Here is a 17,605-nt window from a genome sequence, read left to right on the forward strand (position 1 = left end):
GCAGGCACAAGAGATCAGTTCTTAGAAATTTTATTGGAGCAGAGAGAGAGGAAGGAATCTTAGAACTTCTGGAACTGTTTCTTAGTCCCAGCCGCTTTGGTCACCTTCAGGACATTGAAGCGGACAGTTTTGCTCAGGGGACGACATTCTCCGACTGTGACAGTGTCTCCGACCTGCACATCCCTGCAGGAGAAGAGAAGAACAGTGAGTGGCCGCACCCCGGGGGAGTGTGGAACTAGACAAGTAATACATGTCCCTGGGCAGGCAGAAGCCATGTCCACAGAGCACATTTCGAGCACATTTCTAACACACACACACACACACACACTAATAGGAGCCTTACACATAACTGGAGTGATGCAGAGGGGAAGTAGTACAGATTTAATCCCACATATAAGAGCTGCTGTATATGCTTAGCACCAGACAGCTCTCAGCAGTACCTGAAACAAGGGGAAAGGTGGACAGACATATTCTTGTGGCGCTTCTCAAACCGGTTGTACTTGCGAATGTAATGGAGGTAATCTCTGCGGATCACTATAGTCCTCTGCATCTTCATCTTTGTCACCACTCCTGCAAGACACAACATAACCATTAGCTGGCAATAATATAAGAACGGCCATTAGAGTACAATAATATAAGAACGGCCATTAGAGTACATTGTAACACCAAGGCAAATAATAGTAAATAAATAAATAGTAGTAGTAAATAATAGTGACCAACTAGGGCATTGTGCACACCCACAGCTTACCTGAAAGGATACGGCCACGGATGGATACGTTGCCAGTAAAGGGACATTTCTTGTCAATGTAGGTGCCATCAATTGCCTATAATAAAGGAGAATGGTGTTAGTTCAGCTTGCAGGATTCACCATTCAGCTAGTGCTACAGCGGGGGGCCCCCAACCTTTTTTATCCTTGAGCCACATTTAAATGTGAAAAGTGTTGGGAAGAAACACAAGCATGCAAATACATTCCTGAGGATGCCAAATGAACACGCTGATTGGCTATTTGATAGCCCCTGTGGAGTCAGTACGTAGAGATACTGACAGCAGAAAATAACCCTTTTTATAGCCATCATAACATTATCTTTAAATGGCATTTATAATGTTGCCATAAAAGTATTTGCCTGATGCTTTTACATTACCTTTCTTACCCCCATGTTCCTGTATGAGGAGGCTGCTATATTTGTGCAGCAGGAGTCCGTTAGCATTAGAAACTAACAGACAGTCAGGTTGGCAAACTTGTATATTAATTGAACCTGGCTTATAGCTGTTAAATACAATCCAGTGTTAACTACAGCATTCTGTAAAGAAACAGCTCTAGGAGGGGGGGGGGGTCGCAGACCCTGTAAACTGTTCTAAATGGAAACATTTATTCAATACATTTATCTTTGTGCGGCTGAGCAGAATCTGAGTTTCATTACAATACCCATGTTTACCTGCTTTATGATTTCCCCTGTGCAGCAACCCTATGATGACAAATTTACCAGGCCCCAAAAGCACCAACATGTAAGACCTGACTTAGATCCACATCTAAGAGCAACCCCATGAATCTGTCTCCTTACACCAATCAGGCATGGCTGCCAGCTAGGGTGTCTGGGAGTGTACTTAAAGGAACAGTAACACCAAAACATTAAAGTGTTTTAAAGTAATGAATGTACTGTTGCTCTGCACTGGTAAAACTGATCTGTTTGCTTCAGAAACATACTATAACACATATAAACAAGCCGTTGTGTAGCAATGGCGGAAATTGAGAAAAGGCTATATGGCACAGGTTAAATAGTGGATAACACCATTATGTACTACAGAGCTTATCTGCTGTGTAACCGGAGTCTTTTTGACTTTGAATGGCTGCCCCAATTGCTACACAGAAGCTTATTTATATAAACAATAGTAGTGTTTCTGAAGCAAACAGCTGTTTTACAAGTGCAGGGCAACAGTACATTTTATTTGTATTACTTTAAAACACTTTCATGTTCCTTTAAGATGTGCTAAAGAGACAAGGGCCCCATATTTGAAGTCACAAAGGAACAAGATGAGCCACACCATAAACCATTGGGGGATAATGAGTCACTGCAGGTATTGAGACCTTATTAACAATTGAGAACAGCCAATCTCTCTGGAACATTATCTCACTAAAAACTGATAGATTTTGGCCCTCTGATCTGCCCTGTGGCCCTAAAGGTGCAGCTGCTTTCAGTTTCCCTCACCTATTTCTGCTTCTGGGGCACGTAAAGGCAGCTACATATGTCCAAGCCCATCCCACGTTGTAACCAGACAAGACTCCCTAGGAGAGGCAACCAATGGTACCAGAATGTCTCAGATTGTTTGGGCAGCTGATCAAACTGGCCAGTAAACCGCAGAAGTTAAAGAAGCAGAGCTGCAAAGCCTTTGCACATCAGCCAAAGCACTAACACATTGGCATGATATTTAGACATGGGCCATCCTCAAAGGAAACTTTTTTGACTGACTTGAGTAGCAGTTGCACATGTGAATGTTACCAGCATCACCTCCCACAATGTTACCAGCCTTATCCTTGGGGAACTGGAGGAGCGTACCTCTCTATACACAGATGATGCACTGCAGGGCCCAAGGAGTCACTTGTGAACAATTTTGACAGATAGACAGGGCTTATGTTTTATTGTAAGAAATCGCTCATTCCAAATCTTTAGATTGTAAGCTCTTGCAAGCAGAGTCCTGTAATATTCTTCTCTGTATACAGTGTTAAATTTCAGTAAAATTCTCGGCCGTTAAACTAAAGTAAATCGCTGCATAATTTGCTGGCGCAATATAAATATATGAAGGTGAGGATTATCTATTGATGAAAATCTCTCACCCAGTCAATCTCCCGCAATGCCATTAGTATAGATCACAATTTGTCAATTCGCTTTTATGAAGTTCTGGAAAAATGTAATGAAATAATTATAATACAATATGGAGTTCCTTAAAATAAGGTCTACAGAGGTCTGTCTCTTGGTAAGAAGAACTTTTGCCAAAATAACTTGGATATCTGGAGAACACTACTTAAAAGACCAGTAACAAATTTTTTTTTTTTTTTTTTTTAAAAAAATCGTTTGTACACATCAAAAAAAAAAAAAAACACCAACACAAATTATATTTTAAAATCACAAAGCCTTTATTAATAAATAACTTACAGAAACTCCACTTCCTGTCCTCTACAGAAAAGGAGACAGGGCAACCATCGATCATGCTGGGCTCGATTTCTCCTCCTGGCTACTCTACTGACAGCGTGTGAAGGAGCAACATGGATGCGATGCAGTGACTCCAGGCCCCCTCCTCCTCCACTATAGATGATGTCGCTGGTGATGAGTAACAGCCACTGCTGCTGCAGCCGACACTGATCCGCTGCTCTCCACCGCTTCTTCCAGGGTCAAGGCTGCCGCTTTCATAATAGTGCAGCAGGACTTTCAGTAGTGGAAGCAGTTTGGGTGTAGAGGAGCACGGAGAGTGGGCGCTGCTCCCCCCCAGCCAGATCCCCTGACAGGAATGATGGATGATTGTGCTCGCTTCTCATTTCACAGCCTCTCTCTCCCCCGGCTCACTAAGGGCAGCAGCTTCAGAGGAGCAAGGCTGCAAAATAAACCAAACTTCCTCCTGTCTGTCTTCAGAAACACTGTTCAGAATGGAAGGTGAGGGATGGCAGAACTATTCTCTCTCTATATATTTATATATCGACTACAGGCTGCGATGTGCATTTGTATCCCCCCAGGTTCCCAGTGGCAGGAGACCCCCCCCCTTGCACATTTGGGGAGCGGGAGCTGAAGACAGAGACACGAGGAAGTTTTGTTAATGTCACTGCAGCAGCGGCCGTTTCTCATCACCAGCAGCATCATCTATAGTGCAGGAGGAGGGGGCCCAGGAAGTCACTGCATGGCATCCATGTTGCTCCTTCACACGCTGTCAGTAGAGCAGCAAGGAGGAGAAATCGAGCCCAGCATGATCGATGGTTGCCCTGTCGCCTTTTCTGTAGAGGACAGAAGTGGAGTTTCTGTAAGTTATTTCGTAATACAGGCTTTGTGATTTTAAAGTATAATTTGTGTTGGTTTATTTTTTTGATGTGTACTAAAAATTTTTTTTTATGTTACTGGTCTGTTAAGTAAAATAAAAGTTAAAAAAATGAAATAAAGCCATGACCGATCACCAAATGGACCCACAGCAGAGTACATGGGTACCAGTCTGCCTGCCACACAGCAATGGGATATAAACACGCCTACTTGTAGGCATAAGCCCAAGGCCACTATAGAGTAAAAGCATTACATGTAGCCACGGTGTCAGTTACCTCTCTTGGAGTCTTGAATCCCAGGCCAACACTCCTGTAGTAACGTGGGAGCTTCTCCTTGCCGGTCTCACCCTGCAGAACACGCTTCTTGTTCTGAAAGATGGTCGGCTGCTTCTGATAGGCTCTCTCAGTCTGCAGACAAAGAAACACAGCCACATTATTCAGCAGCACCTAATGGGGCCACACTCACCCCAAAGCTACCAGGGAATTGCCCTTCTTTAAAGGGGTGGTTCACCTTTACGGCAACATATGTTATACAACAGCCAATTCTAAGCAACTTTTCAATTGGTTTTCATTTATTTTTTATAGTTTGTCTTTTTCTTCTGATTCTTTGCAGCTTTCAAATGGGTATCGATGTCCCCTTCTAAAAAAAATAAATGCTCTGTAAGGCTACAAATGTATTGTTACTGTTTATTACTCCTCTTTCTATTCAGTCCCTCTCCTAATCATATTCCAGTCTCTTATTAAATACAATGCATGGTTGTTAGGGTAATTTGGGCCCTAGTTACCAGATTGCTTAAAATGCAAATTGAAGAGCTGCTGAATAAAAAGCTAAATAAACTGTCGATAAAAAATGAAAACGAATTGCAAATTTATCTCAGAAAATCACTTTCTACATCATACTGAAAGTTCTCAAAAGTGAACAACCCCTGTAACTACACAGGATTCTGTATATCCAGATTAACCCCTAGTTATCCAGAGTAGGGTTGCCACTTTTTCTGGAAAAAATACTAGCCTTCCTATATATATATACCCATTTAATAACATTGGGATGAACCATCATTTTTACCTGGCCAGGTAGGTAAATACCAGCCAGATGGCAACCCTAATCCAGAGTAAGGGGGTGTATAGGTAACAGGGTGGCTATAGTAACCTGTGGATGTAGATTAACCCTAAATTACCAGGAGTAAGAGGAATCTATTAGGGTGGGGGGGTTGGATAAGTAAAGGAAATTATGGGTGTAGATTAGCACATAATTACCCAAAGGGAATGTACTGGTGCCAGGGACAGTCCCATAGGAACATTTGCACGTAGTTTAACCCCAGTTAGAGTAAGGCGTGTATAGGAGCCATGGGCCGCTCCATAGGAACTTTTAGAGTCAGGTTCCCAGACAGTTGGCACAAATGAGAAGAATGTCCATGAGTGGGGGGAGGGGACACTGAGTTGTGTAACTGTAAGCCGTTTTCTTGCTATTAATTAGAGAGAAGAAGTGTAACCAACACTCGCTCATAATATCCCTATTAACATCTCGTACTTTTGCCCAAGGCTTAGTCTCCCGGGCCCGGAATTCGTCTTTAAGCGAGTTTTCGCCGAGGGCAATCGAGCAGGCGCGCAAAGGCCCACGGGGATTGTAGTTCCAGCAGTGAAGTTACATGCGCCGGGACGAAATGGAAGCCAGAACACACGTGCGTACCCACAGCCAAATCCATCGATTCTCTCTCCGCCAAACCCATCACATCCCCTCCCGTACCGACCCCTGTCCTTTACTGCCGCTTCCCCGCTCTTACACAGACACCCACATCCTTCCCGAGGCTTAAAACTACTGTTCTAGCGGGAGCCGCTCACCTGAATGTCCGCCATCTTTGCCTGCTGGATGGGAAAGGGATGACGGGAAGCTACGGGGACGCTTTGACTGTGCGATAGGCAGGGGCGGACGTGACGTCATATTCGTGGGGACTCCACTGGGAGGGGGCGGGGGAGAAGTCAGAGTGGGGGCTGCCATTACTTTGGGCAAAGACGTAAAACAGCCGTTGCCTCCTGGTGGCTGTCGTAAGAATGCAGACTGGTGCCCGGGGGATAACGGGTCCTCACTAATGCGTTAATAAAGTCATTCCTGTCTACTTGGTTGGGGCATCAGGACATGTTCAGAGACATTGCTGGGGGTTGATGATTCCAGTCAGTGAACCTCCAGGAGTTACAAAGTGAATCTTTATTCAATTAGAAGCATTCTTACTCCCTGAATCAATTGAACCTTTGCTTATTTGTTACAAATGTATCAAAGTGGGTGAGTGTTTTGAGACATCCAACACAAGGCACCTCCATAAAAATTAGACATTACGCCACATGTGACTAAAAATGTCCATGTGGTAAAGGGTATATTGGCCAAACGATCAGGAGCATAAATACCAGGATTAATGAAAAACATCGGTAATATCCGGAATGTCAACAAGGTTCTCCCACAGATACTACTCTATTTAGACATTTTAATTCAGCAAACTATAACCAAACACAACTGAAATGGTATGAGAAGTAATCCAGCCTCCACAAAGGGGAGGTAATATGAGACAATGTCTACTACAAAGAGAAGCGTTCTGGATAAAAAGACTAGACACTTTACACCCACAAGGTATAAATGATAGTTGAAGTGTAAAATGTTATCTGTAACAAAGGGTTTATGCAACAAAGTAGATTATTCCTAGCAAAAGTTTTTCTTTGCAACAATGTTTATCTTTGCAACATAACTGATGTCTATTTTTGTTTCCTTTTTCAGATAACTAGTTTGCCCTTTTTTGAAACACTAGAATACTACTTAAAGAATACTAGAATAGTACGTAATGGTAAGATGGGCAACTACATACTATATAAATGTCTATTTGTAAAATGCATACCTGGTTATTTGTAGAACGTACATTGAAGTCAGAAATGTACGTTTTTATTTTCAGGTGTGAAAATCTAAGGTAGGCCAGTAAATGGCAGTACCCAGGTTTTAATTGATGGAAACACCCACTTTGAATTTTCTCACTCCTGAATTTAGGGAGGAACTCCACAGTGAGACACATTGCCATGCAACGAAACGCATGTGACGTGTCGGATGTTCTGAAGATACAGGAAGTGAAGGAGAAATTGCAGGTAAGAACTACATTTATCCAACTGTCGGATGAAAATGCAGCCGCTCCCTTACACTGATGACTGTAATGGACCATAAAAAACACATTTATTAGCAGCTAGAACTGTTTTATCTGCTTTTCTCTCAGCAACTCCAGATTTTCAGAAAATATCCCCCTATTTAACATGATCTCATTCAGTTGGATTATGTAGAATAGGTGCAGAAACATTATCCTAATTTCCCAGCTATTAATATAAATGCATTATATTTATATTTAACACAAACATACCTGATTCTTTAGCTATAGACTAACAATCCAGTACTGCAATCTGAGCTGTCAAAATCAGGCTAAAGTTAAATAGTGCAAGCTATATATAAAATTTTGTTAAAACTTACACAGCTTACGTATCTTCCGCAAAAACTGCTGTGACTTTAAGAAAGTTGTATCAAGCAATGACAATGCAGAGAAGCTTGACAGGGGGCACTGTCCCCAATAAAGTGCTGCATTATAAGCGCATTAAAGGGCACCTTTTTAGTAAAAATGTTATCCCCAACCAAAGGTGCGTGCTAATAGAGCCCACATTCCGGTTGGGAATAAAGCAGTTTTTTTTAAAAGAAAATACCCCCGCCAGCGCAACGCTACCCACACCAGGAGGGAGCTCCTGGTGCGACAGCCATGTCCGGTCACTTGCATGCGCATGTCATGCGCATAATGAGGAATTCAGGGCAGCTTTTCATAATGCAAATGCAAGAGACCGGACATGGTTGCTCACACTGGGAGCTCCCTCCCAGTGCGGGAAGTGTAGTTCTGTCAGGGTGCATTTAAAAAAAGAATTGACTTATCCCCAACCGGAATGTGGGCTTTATTAGCACGCACCTTTGGTTGGGGATAACATTTTTACCCAACAGGTGCCCTTTAATTAATGGAACTAGTAATATTAACTGCTTATTTCTTTTTACTGCAAATGTTTATATTGGAACCTATTTACTGAATGATATGAGCATCTCCTATAAGAACTTTGCATCAGTGGAATGTAAGAACAAGACATTCTTCTGCAGATCAAAGAACTGCTGTCTCAAGGTTATTTCCTATACAAGGAGGTAGAGAGATGTCTGATAGCCTGGAACGTGAAGGCCCTTATGGGTATAGTTGGGTCTTTCAGAGATTCAGACCATGCTTAATGCTAAAGGCTATTTCAGCTTTTACAGGAATTTATTTTTCAACTAATTCTTTGGCGATGCAATTCATGTGTGTCCTGAATAGTCTTAGGCTGTTTAAAAATAAGGTTCCTAGTTGGGATCTGAACCTAGTTCTGAATATCCTCCATTTGAACCCCTAAAACAGATGGATATTTGTTAATAATGGTAACCCTATTGTTCTTAAGAAGGGTGCTGAACTTGGTGCATGTAGATGAGCCTTACTTGTGTTTTTTTTGTAAGAATAAGTATATTGTATATTTAGAATAGATTGAGCTTCAGTTGTCAACATTGATCAGATTTTGCCTTTTTTTTTTTTAACCAGACCCACCAACAGAGAAAGATTCATTATTTGGATGGGGCCAGAAGTCTTATATATAATATGGAGTCTTGTAGGAAGACAAAGTTTACCAGTCTCCGTTTCTAGGACAAAAGGACAAGGCCAGGGTCAGACTGGGCACCCTGTTTGCCCCACAACTGCATCCTGCGCGCTGCGGGATTTGCACCTTCATGCATGCTTACGCTAGAGACTGAAATTGGAGGTCAGAATGGGGCCATGGGAATTGCCAGCTGGGCCCCCAAGGCTCCAGTCCATCCCTGCTTTAGGCTTCTAAATTCAATTGCCAGTTGGATTTGGGCACTATACAATTATGCATTGAAGTGGAAAGTTGTTCACCTCCAGTTTTTGTCAAGGCCTATTCTTCTAGAGTAATGGCTATTTCTTGGGCTGGGAGGGCACAAGTATTGAATATGCAGTTTTAAAGGAGAATCTTAGTCTGCCATGTCTAAAGTGACTTACTGTAAATTGCCTAACCTTGCTCTTTCCCTGAAGCCAAAGCCACACAGTAAGGAAACCAAACATGTAGCCATTTGTACACAATCCAGCTTGCAAGACTGCACTGCTCTCCTTTTTATTGTCAGTGCAGCCCTGCCTCATACATCTTAGATGACTGCTGGCTGGGTACCTGAGGCTGTAGCAGAGTTTGTTTATGGGGGAAAACTCAGATAATGAAGGGGACCCAGATAATGTTTGGTAGGATAGAGGGACCCCCTGGCTTACTCCAGATTCCCTGAGGATTTGCTAGGAACATGTGGGCATGGACAGATCCGACTGTGGGCAATTGATAGCCAGATTATTTAAATTACTAATGGGTTGCAAGGTTACTAGATCGTGTGAGCATTATGGGCCTTTCTAGAAAATCCAGATGGGCCACACTGATTGCTTTTACTAATGCAGTAACGGAACTATGGGGAGGCGTGCCTGGGTGCAGAAGGAGTCACCAAGCCCCCTCCGGAAGCGGCTTTGATAGTTTTTCCGCTCGTGCGGACTGCCAGCAGGCTCACGGGGGGGGGTACGGGCCCTAGTACAATTGCACCCCCTGCAGTTCCACCACTTTATTAATATAAGGGTTAGGGCAACACAGACATGTGAACTTTGAAGTTTAACTTCTTAATATGTCAGATTTGTGCAGTCCATGATCTTCCATGTTGAGACCTGATAATAAAACAATGCGATCAGTCTACAGACATCTGGGGGGAATGCATAGCTGAACATACTCTCTGGTGCAGCACACTCTTTGTGATGCTTCCCATAACATTCCTATTAATTCTGTATTGACTGCTTGTTGCTAGGGTAAATATGGTGTACCAACCAGAAAGCAGCTGCAAACATAAGCCTTTGATATACAGAAAAATTAAAATAAAAAAAAAAGATTAAAAAAATCCAACTGCAAGCAGCTAAAAAGTAAGCAGTGACCTTTTAAGGTTCTGGGCACAACTTCAGCCTTTTAACTTCTCTACAAAGGCTCATCCAATGGGAATCCTGCTAAGTGTGACTGGACTGTACCATTATGTAAGCAGTAGGGGCCCTAGGCCATTCACAGGTAACACATTGCAAAGTGGCAATTAGGGAATCACAGCACAAGGTAGGCATCAGTTCCATATTTATTACACACTTTAAAGAGGAGTTAGACAAGTATGCCGTATTGTTTCAGAACATCTGTGTATTTGGAGATTTTGCTCTCAACGTTCTTTTCTGCTTGTCTCCGAAGTTTCTGGAAAGGTAACAAAGGGAAAAAGTGGTTAAATGCAAAACTTCATGAAGCAGCTAGCCACAGCTCCTCCTCCTAGCAATCCCACAGCACTGCCTGCATTCCCTAAAGATTGGTGCGGCTCCCACACTGAGCAAGTTTCCTCACTCACCCCAATGATCTTCTTTTTGTTATAATGAATCTTGGCCTTCTCCTTTCTCTTCTCCTCCAGGGTTGCAGTCACTGCCTGGTATTTCCAGCCAACTTCATGGGCAAGGCGGCCAAGGAAAGCAAACTAGAACAAAAACAAATTAAAATCAGGTGTAAAAATAGTCATTATTTGCTAAGCAATGAACAAACCAGGGTTACCCTCATGCTGGGCAGGGGTGGTGCTCACAGGCCTTCACAGCTACTCAGTGCCTCATATACCTGAATAATTCTCAAGCATCTTGGCACCAAGAGGCAGAAAGACCAAGTTAAGACAAAGGTAGGTAATCGTTACAATCCTGCTCTCACTTACCTTCCGTGTTGGCTTCAGGCGCACAATCTTCAGAGCAGCAGGAACCACCATACGCTTCCTCTGTTAAAAACAAGGAAGAACAATCTTAGACACCAGTACAGTACCGAGCACTAAGTGGCCTCTGTATGATTCATACTGGCACCTTGTCATAGGGAGGTGGGATTCCATCAAACACCTTCAGTCGCTCCAGAGCAGCCTGGCCTCTCTTTGTCTTATGTGGCAGCATTCCTAATGCACAGAAACATGATACACATTTAGCCAACAGGACATTCATGGCAAACAGCCAGTATGAACTTGGGACACACACGCAACACACAACCCCTGCACAGCTCTCAATGTATGAAAAGTTATGCTGGGAAACACAATGGAGGCTACATACCAGGTCTTTTATGGCAAGTGACTGTCCCTAAGTGCAGCATTTTGTACCAACCCATGGCTATATAGGCAAGTAATTAACAGGAACTAGCAAGTCCCATACTTTATGCCATCTACACAGGTTTAGACGACACTGCCTGAGTTTTGCCTTCACTTGCTGTAAACAATATACAAGAAACAAGTAGAGTGTGGCTCAGCTGCTAGGGCTCCAGTGACTCTCTATGGAAGGGGTTAGGAAGGTAATGACCCCCCCCAACACATATCAAGATCACAGTTGTAGCACAATATAATACAAGCCAAAGGTCAAACTATCTAGGCCAGGAAATGTTTTTAACCCCAGTTCTTAAAACAACCTCCAAGCTAGGTATTTGTATTTAAGAAAGTGGGTATTCTCCCCAAACCCTACCCTAGAATTTAGGATAACCCTGGGGAGGTGGGGGAATGAGACCCAGAATTTGGAAACCTCTGCTCTAGGCCCTGGGCACGTGATATTGCAGGGCTTATCTGTCTACAGATCTGCTTTAGTATTAGAAAACTGAAGAGCATAGGAATGAGCTTCCAGACAACGCAAATAAGTCTATTTGGCAGCAGCGCATCAGCTACTGAGAAAGGCAAAGAGCCCACTTAATTAGTTAATTAATTAGTTAACATGCAAATACCTCTTACAGTCCTCCAGAAGATGCGGCTGGGTGCTCTGAAATGGTATGGTCCCCGTGATGGGTTGGTGTTCATACGCTTGCGCAGGAAAGCAAGGTACTTAACTGTTGAGAGAGAGACTCATTACCACAATGGCTTCATAAACCCTGCACAAACCTTTCCAGCCCCTAGGTTTTCCTTTCATCCATGCAGCATATTTACTTACATGGAAATGCATAGCACAGGTGAAAAGAGCCAAACCATGGCATTGAATGAGCTGAAAACACTGTGCAAGAAGAGCAAGGTTGCAAACTGTATGGGACCCATTACAAGCATTACACAAGTTCTATGGGACCATGGGTAATGCCAGGGTTCCGTAGGGTCTCAATGAATAAGAATTTATAGTACAAGAGACATTTTTCCCCTACAGGAAACTACAGCCTTCACAGCAGTAGAACTGGAACTGCCTTTAATAGCCATGCTGATTAGGGTTGGTGCACAGTTTTGCCGTTGCACCATCTGGGGAGTGCACATGTCTAACACGAGTGCCAGGTCCAAGACTTAACTTAGAACTTACGCTTGTTGCGGTAGAAGTTGCCAGAGATGTTTATGCCTTCGCATCGAACTACCACCACTTTGCGACCTGAAAAGAAAAGCAAGTCAGTATCTGCAAGCCCAGTCAGTGATAGCCATCTTATAGCAGGTAGGTGACTCACCCACAACGTACTTAGGTCTCAGATGGTAGTGCATGCAAGTTGTCTCATTGGCATTAAACTCGAAGAAGAACCATCATCACTGACCTCTGCTAACAAAACAAGATCTTCACACTCACCCAGCAGAACCTGCTTGGCAACAATAGCTGCAAGTCGCCCAAGGAGATGTCCTCTGCCATCAATGATCAAAACCTGAAGAAGGGAGTACAGAGTAAGTCTGGGGACTGGTAGGCTTAGGGCAGCGCTTGCTTCTTCTGTCAGCGAGTCTCAGATGGTAGTGCATGTAGAGTGGTTTCATAGTGCAACTCAAAGAACTGGGCTCATCACAGACATCGCTTTTACCCTCAAGTGCTAGTTACTAATCAGGCAGAACTTCCCTTTCAGACTGCTAAAATGATACTGCTTGACCCCAGAGCAGGGATCCCCAACCTTTACAACCCGTGAGCAACATTCAGAAGTAAAAGGAGTTGGGGAGCAACACTAGTATGAAAAATGTTCCTGGGTGCAAAATAAGGGCTGTGATTGGCCATTAAGTAGCTCCTATGTGGATTGCCAGCTAACACCAAGGCTCTGTTTGGCAGTGCACCTGGTTTTTATACAACCAAAACTTGCCTCAAAGTCTGTAATTCAAAAATAATAACCTGCTTTGAGGCCACTGGGAGCAACATCTAAGGGGTTGGAGAGCAACATGTTGCTCACGAGCTACTGGTTGGGGATCACTGCCCCAGAGCATGGTTACTTCAGAAAGAAGGTTGCTTTAAAGGAGACATTATGTAAAAACAATTATGTGCCAGCGTATTAAATTTAGATAAAGGAATGTACTTTAAAATGTACGGATTACTTTATTGAAACTTTCTGCAAAATCTCCTCTAGTTCCACTTCCTGCCCTATGAATTCTCTGGCTGTGCAGGGAATTGGCAGCACACTACACTGTAGGGCAGGAACCAATCAGTAGCTAGGCTGAACTAATAGGGAACTGCAGCCTGCCTTTACTTATGCGACTGCAGGGTTGTGATTGGCTGTCCCCTCCTACTGTGACTGACAGGGACTGTTAGGACACGCCCACCCCTCATTTGAAACATGGGCCAGTGAACATCTATAGGGAGCTCCAATAAAGGGTCCATTTTTAAATACAATACTAATTTACACCCAAAAGTAAAACCTGCACCATGTAGTAGTATACATCATTGACTACAAAATTTTTTTTTTTTCCTTTTAATTCAGCCTATAGGTCTCCTTTAAGCTGGCCATACACATTCACATTTATTTTTGTATGGCAAACATTGGGATATCAATCGTACATTTTAATTCAATCTAACATTCAGATTTAAACTGTGGGATTAAAGTAGGAATATCAAATTATGTTCTGGCTATTTAAATGATGGACAATTGTATGAAAGTTATAACCCGGAAAAAGTAGTGACAATCACCCACAAATATCGTCAGATATTTTACCTGACAAATTTTCTATCCTGTTCAATTGTTGGGACGATGATTCAGAGCACCCACATGGTTCACATAAATTATCTGCGCATGTACAGCCAGACCACTAATATTACAGTAGTAGAAGGTGGGCTTTAGCACCAACAGTGGCAGGTTGGAGGCATAAGGAGCAGCCAGTCAATATGGGAATATTACAGCTAGATAAGGTAAAACAGGCAGGCAAAGACCCCATAGGCCAGAGACACATACCTGTCTGGCATTCTTGAAGCCCCCAGAGCTCTTGTGTAGTCCAGGAAGGCTAACCTTGGCAATATCACGCATGAGCTTCTTATTCTGCAAGATAAACATGTCAGTTACCAACTGTTTATTAAATAAGCCATCACACACATTGTATATACCCCTCACACTCCGTAATATATAAACCACACACACACACATATATATATACACACATATATATATAAAATCTCTCTCTATATTCCCCCATTCAAAATATAAACCCCAACATTATATACCACAAACTCAATATATAAACCCATTGTGTACCCCTGTATTAAAAATATAAACCCACACCCATTATACACTGCCATCTCAATGCAAAACACCTTGATCATTAAATAAACCCTCAAAAACTCACATATAGCACTCAACATAACTAATGACACACACTGAACAAGAATTCACAGGCTTTTCTACTCACACACACACACAGACAGGGCTCCCTGGTCACAACATATAAGTGACAGTGGAAGTGATAACGTGAGTTAGTGTCCCCGTCGCACAGGACACTAACACTCCTTTGAATGGATTTGGTACAAGTACTAGAGCTGTCACTATCATACAACCTACCAGGCCCGGACTGGCAATTGGTGGATTTTGGCAAATGCCAAAGGGTCTGCTGTACAGTTCCATAGAAAGTTACCATACATGAAGTGGGGCTGATAGGGCAGTTTGGGCCTGTGTTTAGACTGACGGGGCTTATTTTGCCTCCCACTCCAGACCTGTACCCTACGCCTGTAAATGAAGGCCCAATCGTATCCAGAGTAAGACAGGGACATGTGCACCAGTTATACAGGCCACTCAGGGTGTGAGTAGGCCCAGACGCTTGAGCTGTGTCCCGCTAACTGCTCGCTAAGATATCGGCTAACCCGGACCAGTCACGGATAAAGCCGAGCCCATGAAGGAAGTCTAACCAATAAGAAGTGTGACACATTCCGGAGCCGGATCACTACCGGCCCAGTGACACGGGGTAATGGACACCTCTGGCCTCGACTGTTTCCCTACAATGAAATCAGGGACCTAAAGCTCAAGCCAAGAAGGTATTAACCCTTTTCCCAGACTGACGGGAAGGCGCACAATGACTGCTGGGTATCGCACTTCCATCGGATCCACCACGGCAGTTCCATGTCAAAGGCCGGGAGCGAGCGCAACACACACGTGGACACTAGCAACCAAGAGTTCCACTCCGCTCCCCCGGTTACTCTTATTTTTTATCGCGAACTGCTCGCTGTGCTCTCCCGCCCCTTCCCTCTCGCTCGCCGGCTGCTGCACCCTCTCTGAGGCCCCTAAACCTCCACTCCAACGGGAGCTGCTTACCGCGGCATCCGCCATCTTTGCCTGCTGGATGGGAAAGGGCTGCCGGGAGGCTACGGGGACGCCTTAACCGCGCGATGGGCAGGGGCGGAAGTGACGTTATATTCATGGGCAGCTACTTGAAGGGAGTACGTGAGAAGCCGGAGTGGGAGCCACCATTACTGTGGGCAGTACGCAAAATAGTTCTCCTCCTGTGGGCGGGGTTAGTTGTAAAAGCAGCTCTGGGTAGTAAAAAGTCGATGCTCAGTGAATTGTAGGGGTCAGACTCAGCATGTTTGTTTGTGGTGTTAGAAATATTTATGAGAGGTGCCTTACTGTGTGTGGACTTGGCCTAAGCTGCACTACACAGAAATACAGCCCTGCCTCTTGGTGTCCTGCAGAACTGCTCTAAATATTGCTCTCAAATATATAGTAAATTATAGGGATATTACAGAGTTACCGAGGAGTTTCATGACCATATAAAAGCACGAGGTCGAGTGTTTTTATACGGGTAATGGAACTCTGAGGTAACTTCTAATATTTTCCAACACAGGGTTCTTTATATATTATAATACACAAGTTACAGTGTCATGTGACAGAAAAGACATCACTACTCACAGTTAATAACTGATGACATCAGTACTCACCGTTTATAAGGATATAATTTACAAGATATTCATGGCTTTTGTGTATTATTAACAAATATACCTCAATGAGGTTGGGTGATGAAATGGTTCCTACCTCTTCCTTGCTGAGTATTGAGTACAATAATGATAATGTTTTGTTTAATGATCACAAGAATTTCGAATGTGAAATATGGTAAGGAGGAATACTTTGGAAACTAGAGTTTAATGGTGAAATTGAATCTAAGATTTATCATCCCTCTATCCTGGAAATAACTCAAATTCGGTAGGTCGCCACCTAAAACCTGCCGATGGCAATGTCAATGGCAGAGGTCCGTCGACCCATTTGAAGAGGTTAATAGCCTTCCTGACATTTAGGTTCTTGTCGGAGGGAAACTCGATACGAGAATTTGATCCGAGTTTTTGGGTCGTTGACATTTGATCGAGTTTTTGACATTTCATAAATAAGCTCCCATTTGAGTTGTGAGTAAATTTGAGTTTATTAGAGTTAAAAAAAACATTCATATAACTTTTCCATGATGTGGCCAGTAACTAAAGTGATACTGACACTAAAAAACGACTTTTTAAAATATGAATGTACATTAAAAGTTACCTATAGGTCATGTTGATCATTTTTTTGCTGAGAGGTTTGTTAGTTGTTAGTTGAAGTTTCTAAACCTGACTGTTTTGCCAACCTGACTGTCCCATCTCAGCCTGTCAGTTATAGTTTCTAATGCTAACGGACTCCTGCTGCACAAATATGGCAGCTCCCTCATACCGAAACATGGGGCATCAGACAGTTAATGTAAAGGCATTGTGAAAATACTTTATGGCAAAGTTATAAGTAGCTTTCAAAGGCAATATTTTGATAAATTTAATTTCTGGTGTCAGTCTCAGTCAAGATTTTTTCAGAGCTTCTTAGAGTTATATTTAATTCTGAGAAGTTACCTGTGTCTATAAGGGAACGGTTAATATTAATAGTACCACGGGCAGCCATTAACACTATTGATTAATGATTATAGGTTTATAGTGAAATTAATAGCAAATAGACTGAGGGGTTATTGATAAAACGATTTTGATTGACAGTTGGATCAAATACATTGATGTGTGCTCCCTTTGCCTAGACACTGTATTAGAGTTAACTGTGTGAGAATAACACACTCCAATGCAAAGCCTGCTTGTAGAGAGACAGTTTGCTGTAAACGGGATAGTGAACATTAACTCAATCATTTCAGAAACAGTGCAGATTTTTCAGTTCATTACGTTTATACGGTTTTTATGAGATTAAGGTTATATAAAATGTTAATTTTTGCTATAATTTCCTTTTAAATCAACCACGGTTACTTTAGGTAGCGGTGCGTTAAATGCTAAT

At 42.9% G+C, this 17,605-nt stretch overlaps 2 protein-coding genes and 2 non-coding genes across 4 annotated transcripts; all 4 read right to left on the bottom strand.

Moving 5' to 3' along the window:
* Window positions 1-14: 14 nt before the first annotated feature.
* Window positions 15-5,901, bottom strand: rps11.L (ribosomal protein S11 L homeolog). The gene is given in 5 exon segments (NM_001087207.1): window positions 15-183; window positions 441-570; window positions 749-824; window positions 4,298-4,429; window positions 5,864-5,901. Coding segments are annotated over 5 exon segments (477 nt in total). The 5' UTR covers window positions 5,879-5,901; the 3' UTR covers window positions 15-59.
* A 4,352-nt stretch (window positions 5,902-10,253) lies between these two features.
* On the bottom strand, window positions 10,254-15,654 carry rpl13a.L (ribosomal protein L13a L homeolog). The gene is given in 9 exon segments (NM_001086661.1): window positions 10,254-10,375; window positions 10,524-10,646; window positions 10,872-10,931; window positions 11,014-11,099; window positions 11,906-12,007; window positions 12,460-12,525; window positions 12,715-12,787; window positions 14,288-14,371; window positions 15,635-15,654. Coding segments are annotated over 9 exon segments (696 nt in total). The 5' UTR covers window positions 15,650-15,654; the 3' UTR covers window positions 10,254-10,288.
* LOC121398571 lies at window positions 12,611-12,685 on the bottom strand. The gene has a single exon (XR_005964392.1). It is a non-coding gene; the product is annotated as a small nucleolar RNA Z195/SNORD33/SNORD32 family (small nucleolar RNA).
* LOC121398572 lies at window positions 12,858-12,929 on the bottom strand. The gene has a single exon (XR_005964393.1). It is a non-coding gene; the product is annotated as a small nucleolar RNA Z195/SNORD33/SNORD32 family (small nucleolar RNA).
* Window positions 15,655-17,605: the final 1,951 nt, after the last annotated feature.

The sequence above is a fragment of the Xenopus laevis genome, chromosome 9_10L, assembly GCF_017654675.1.
Source record: "Xenopus laevis strain J_2021 chromosome 9_10L, Xenopus_laevis_v10.1, whole genome shotgun sequence".
Taxonomy (NCBI): Eukaryota; Metazoa; Chordata; class Amphibia; order Anura; family Pipidae; genus Xenopus; species Xenopus laevis.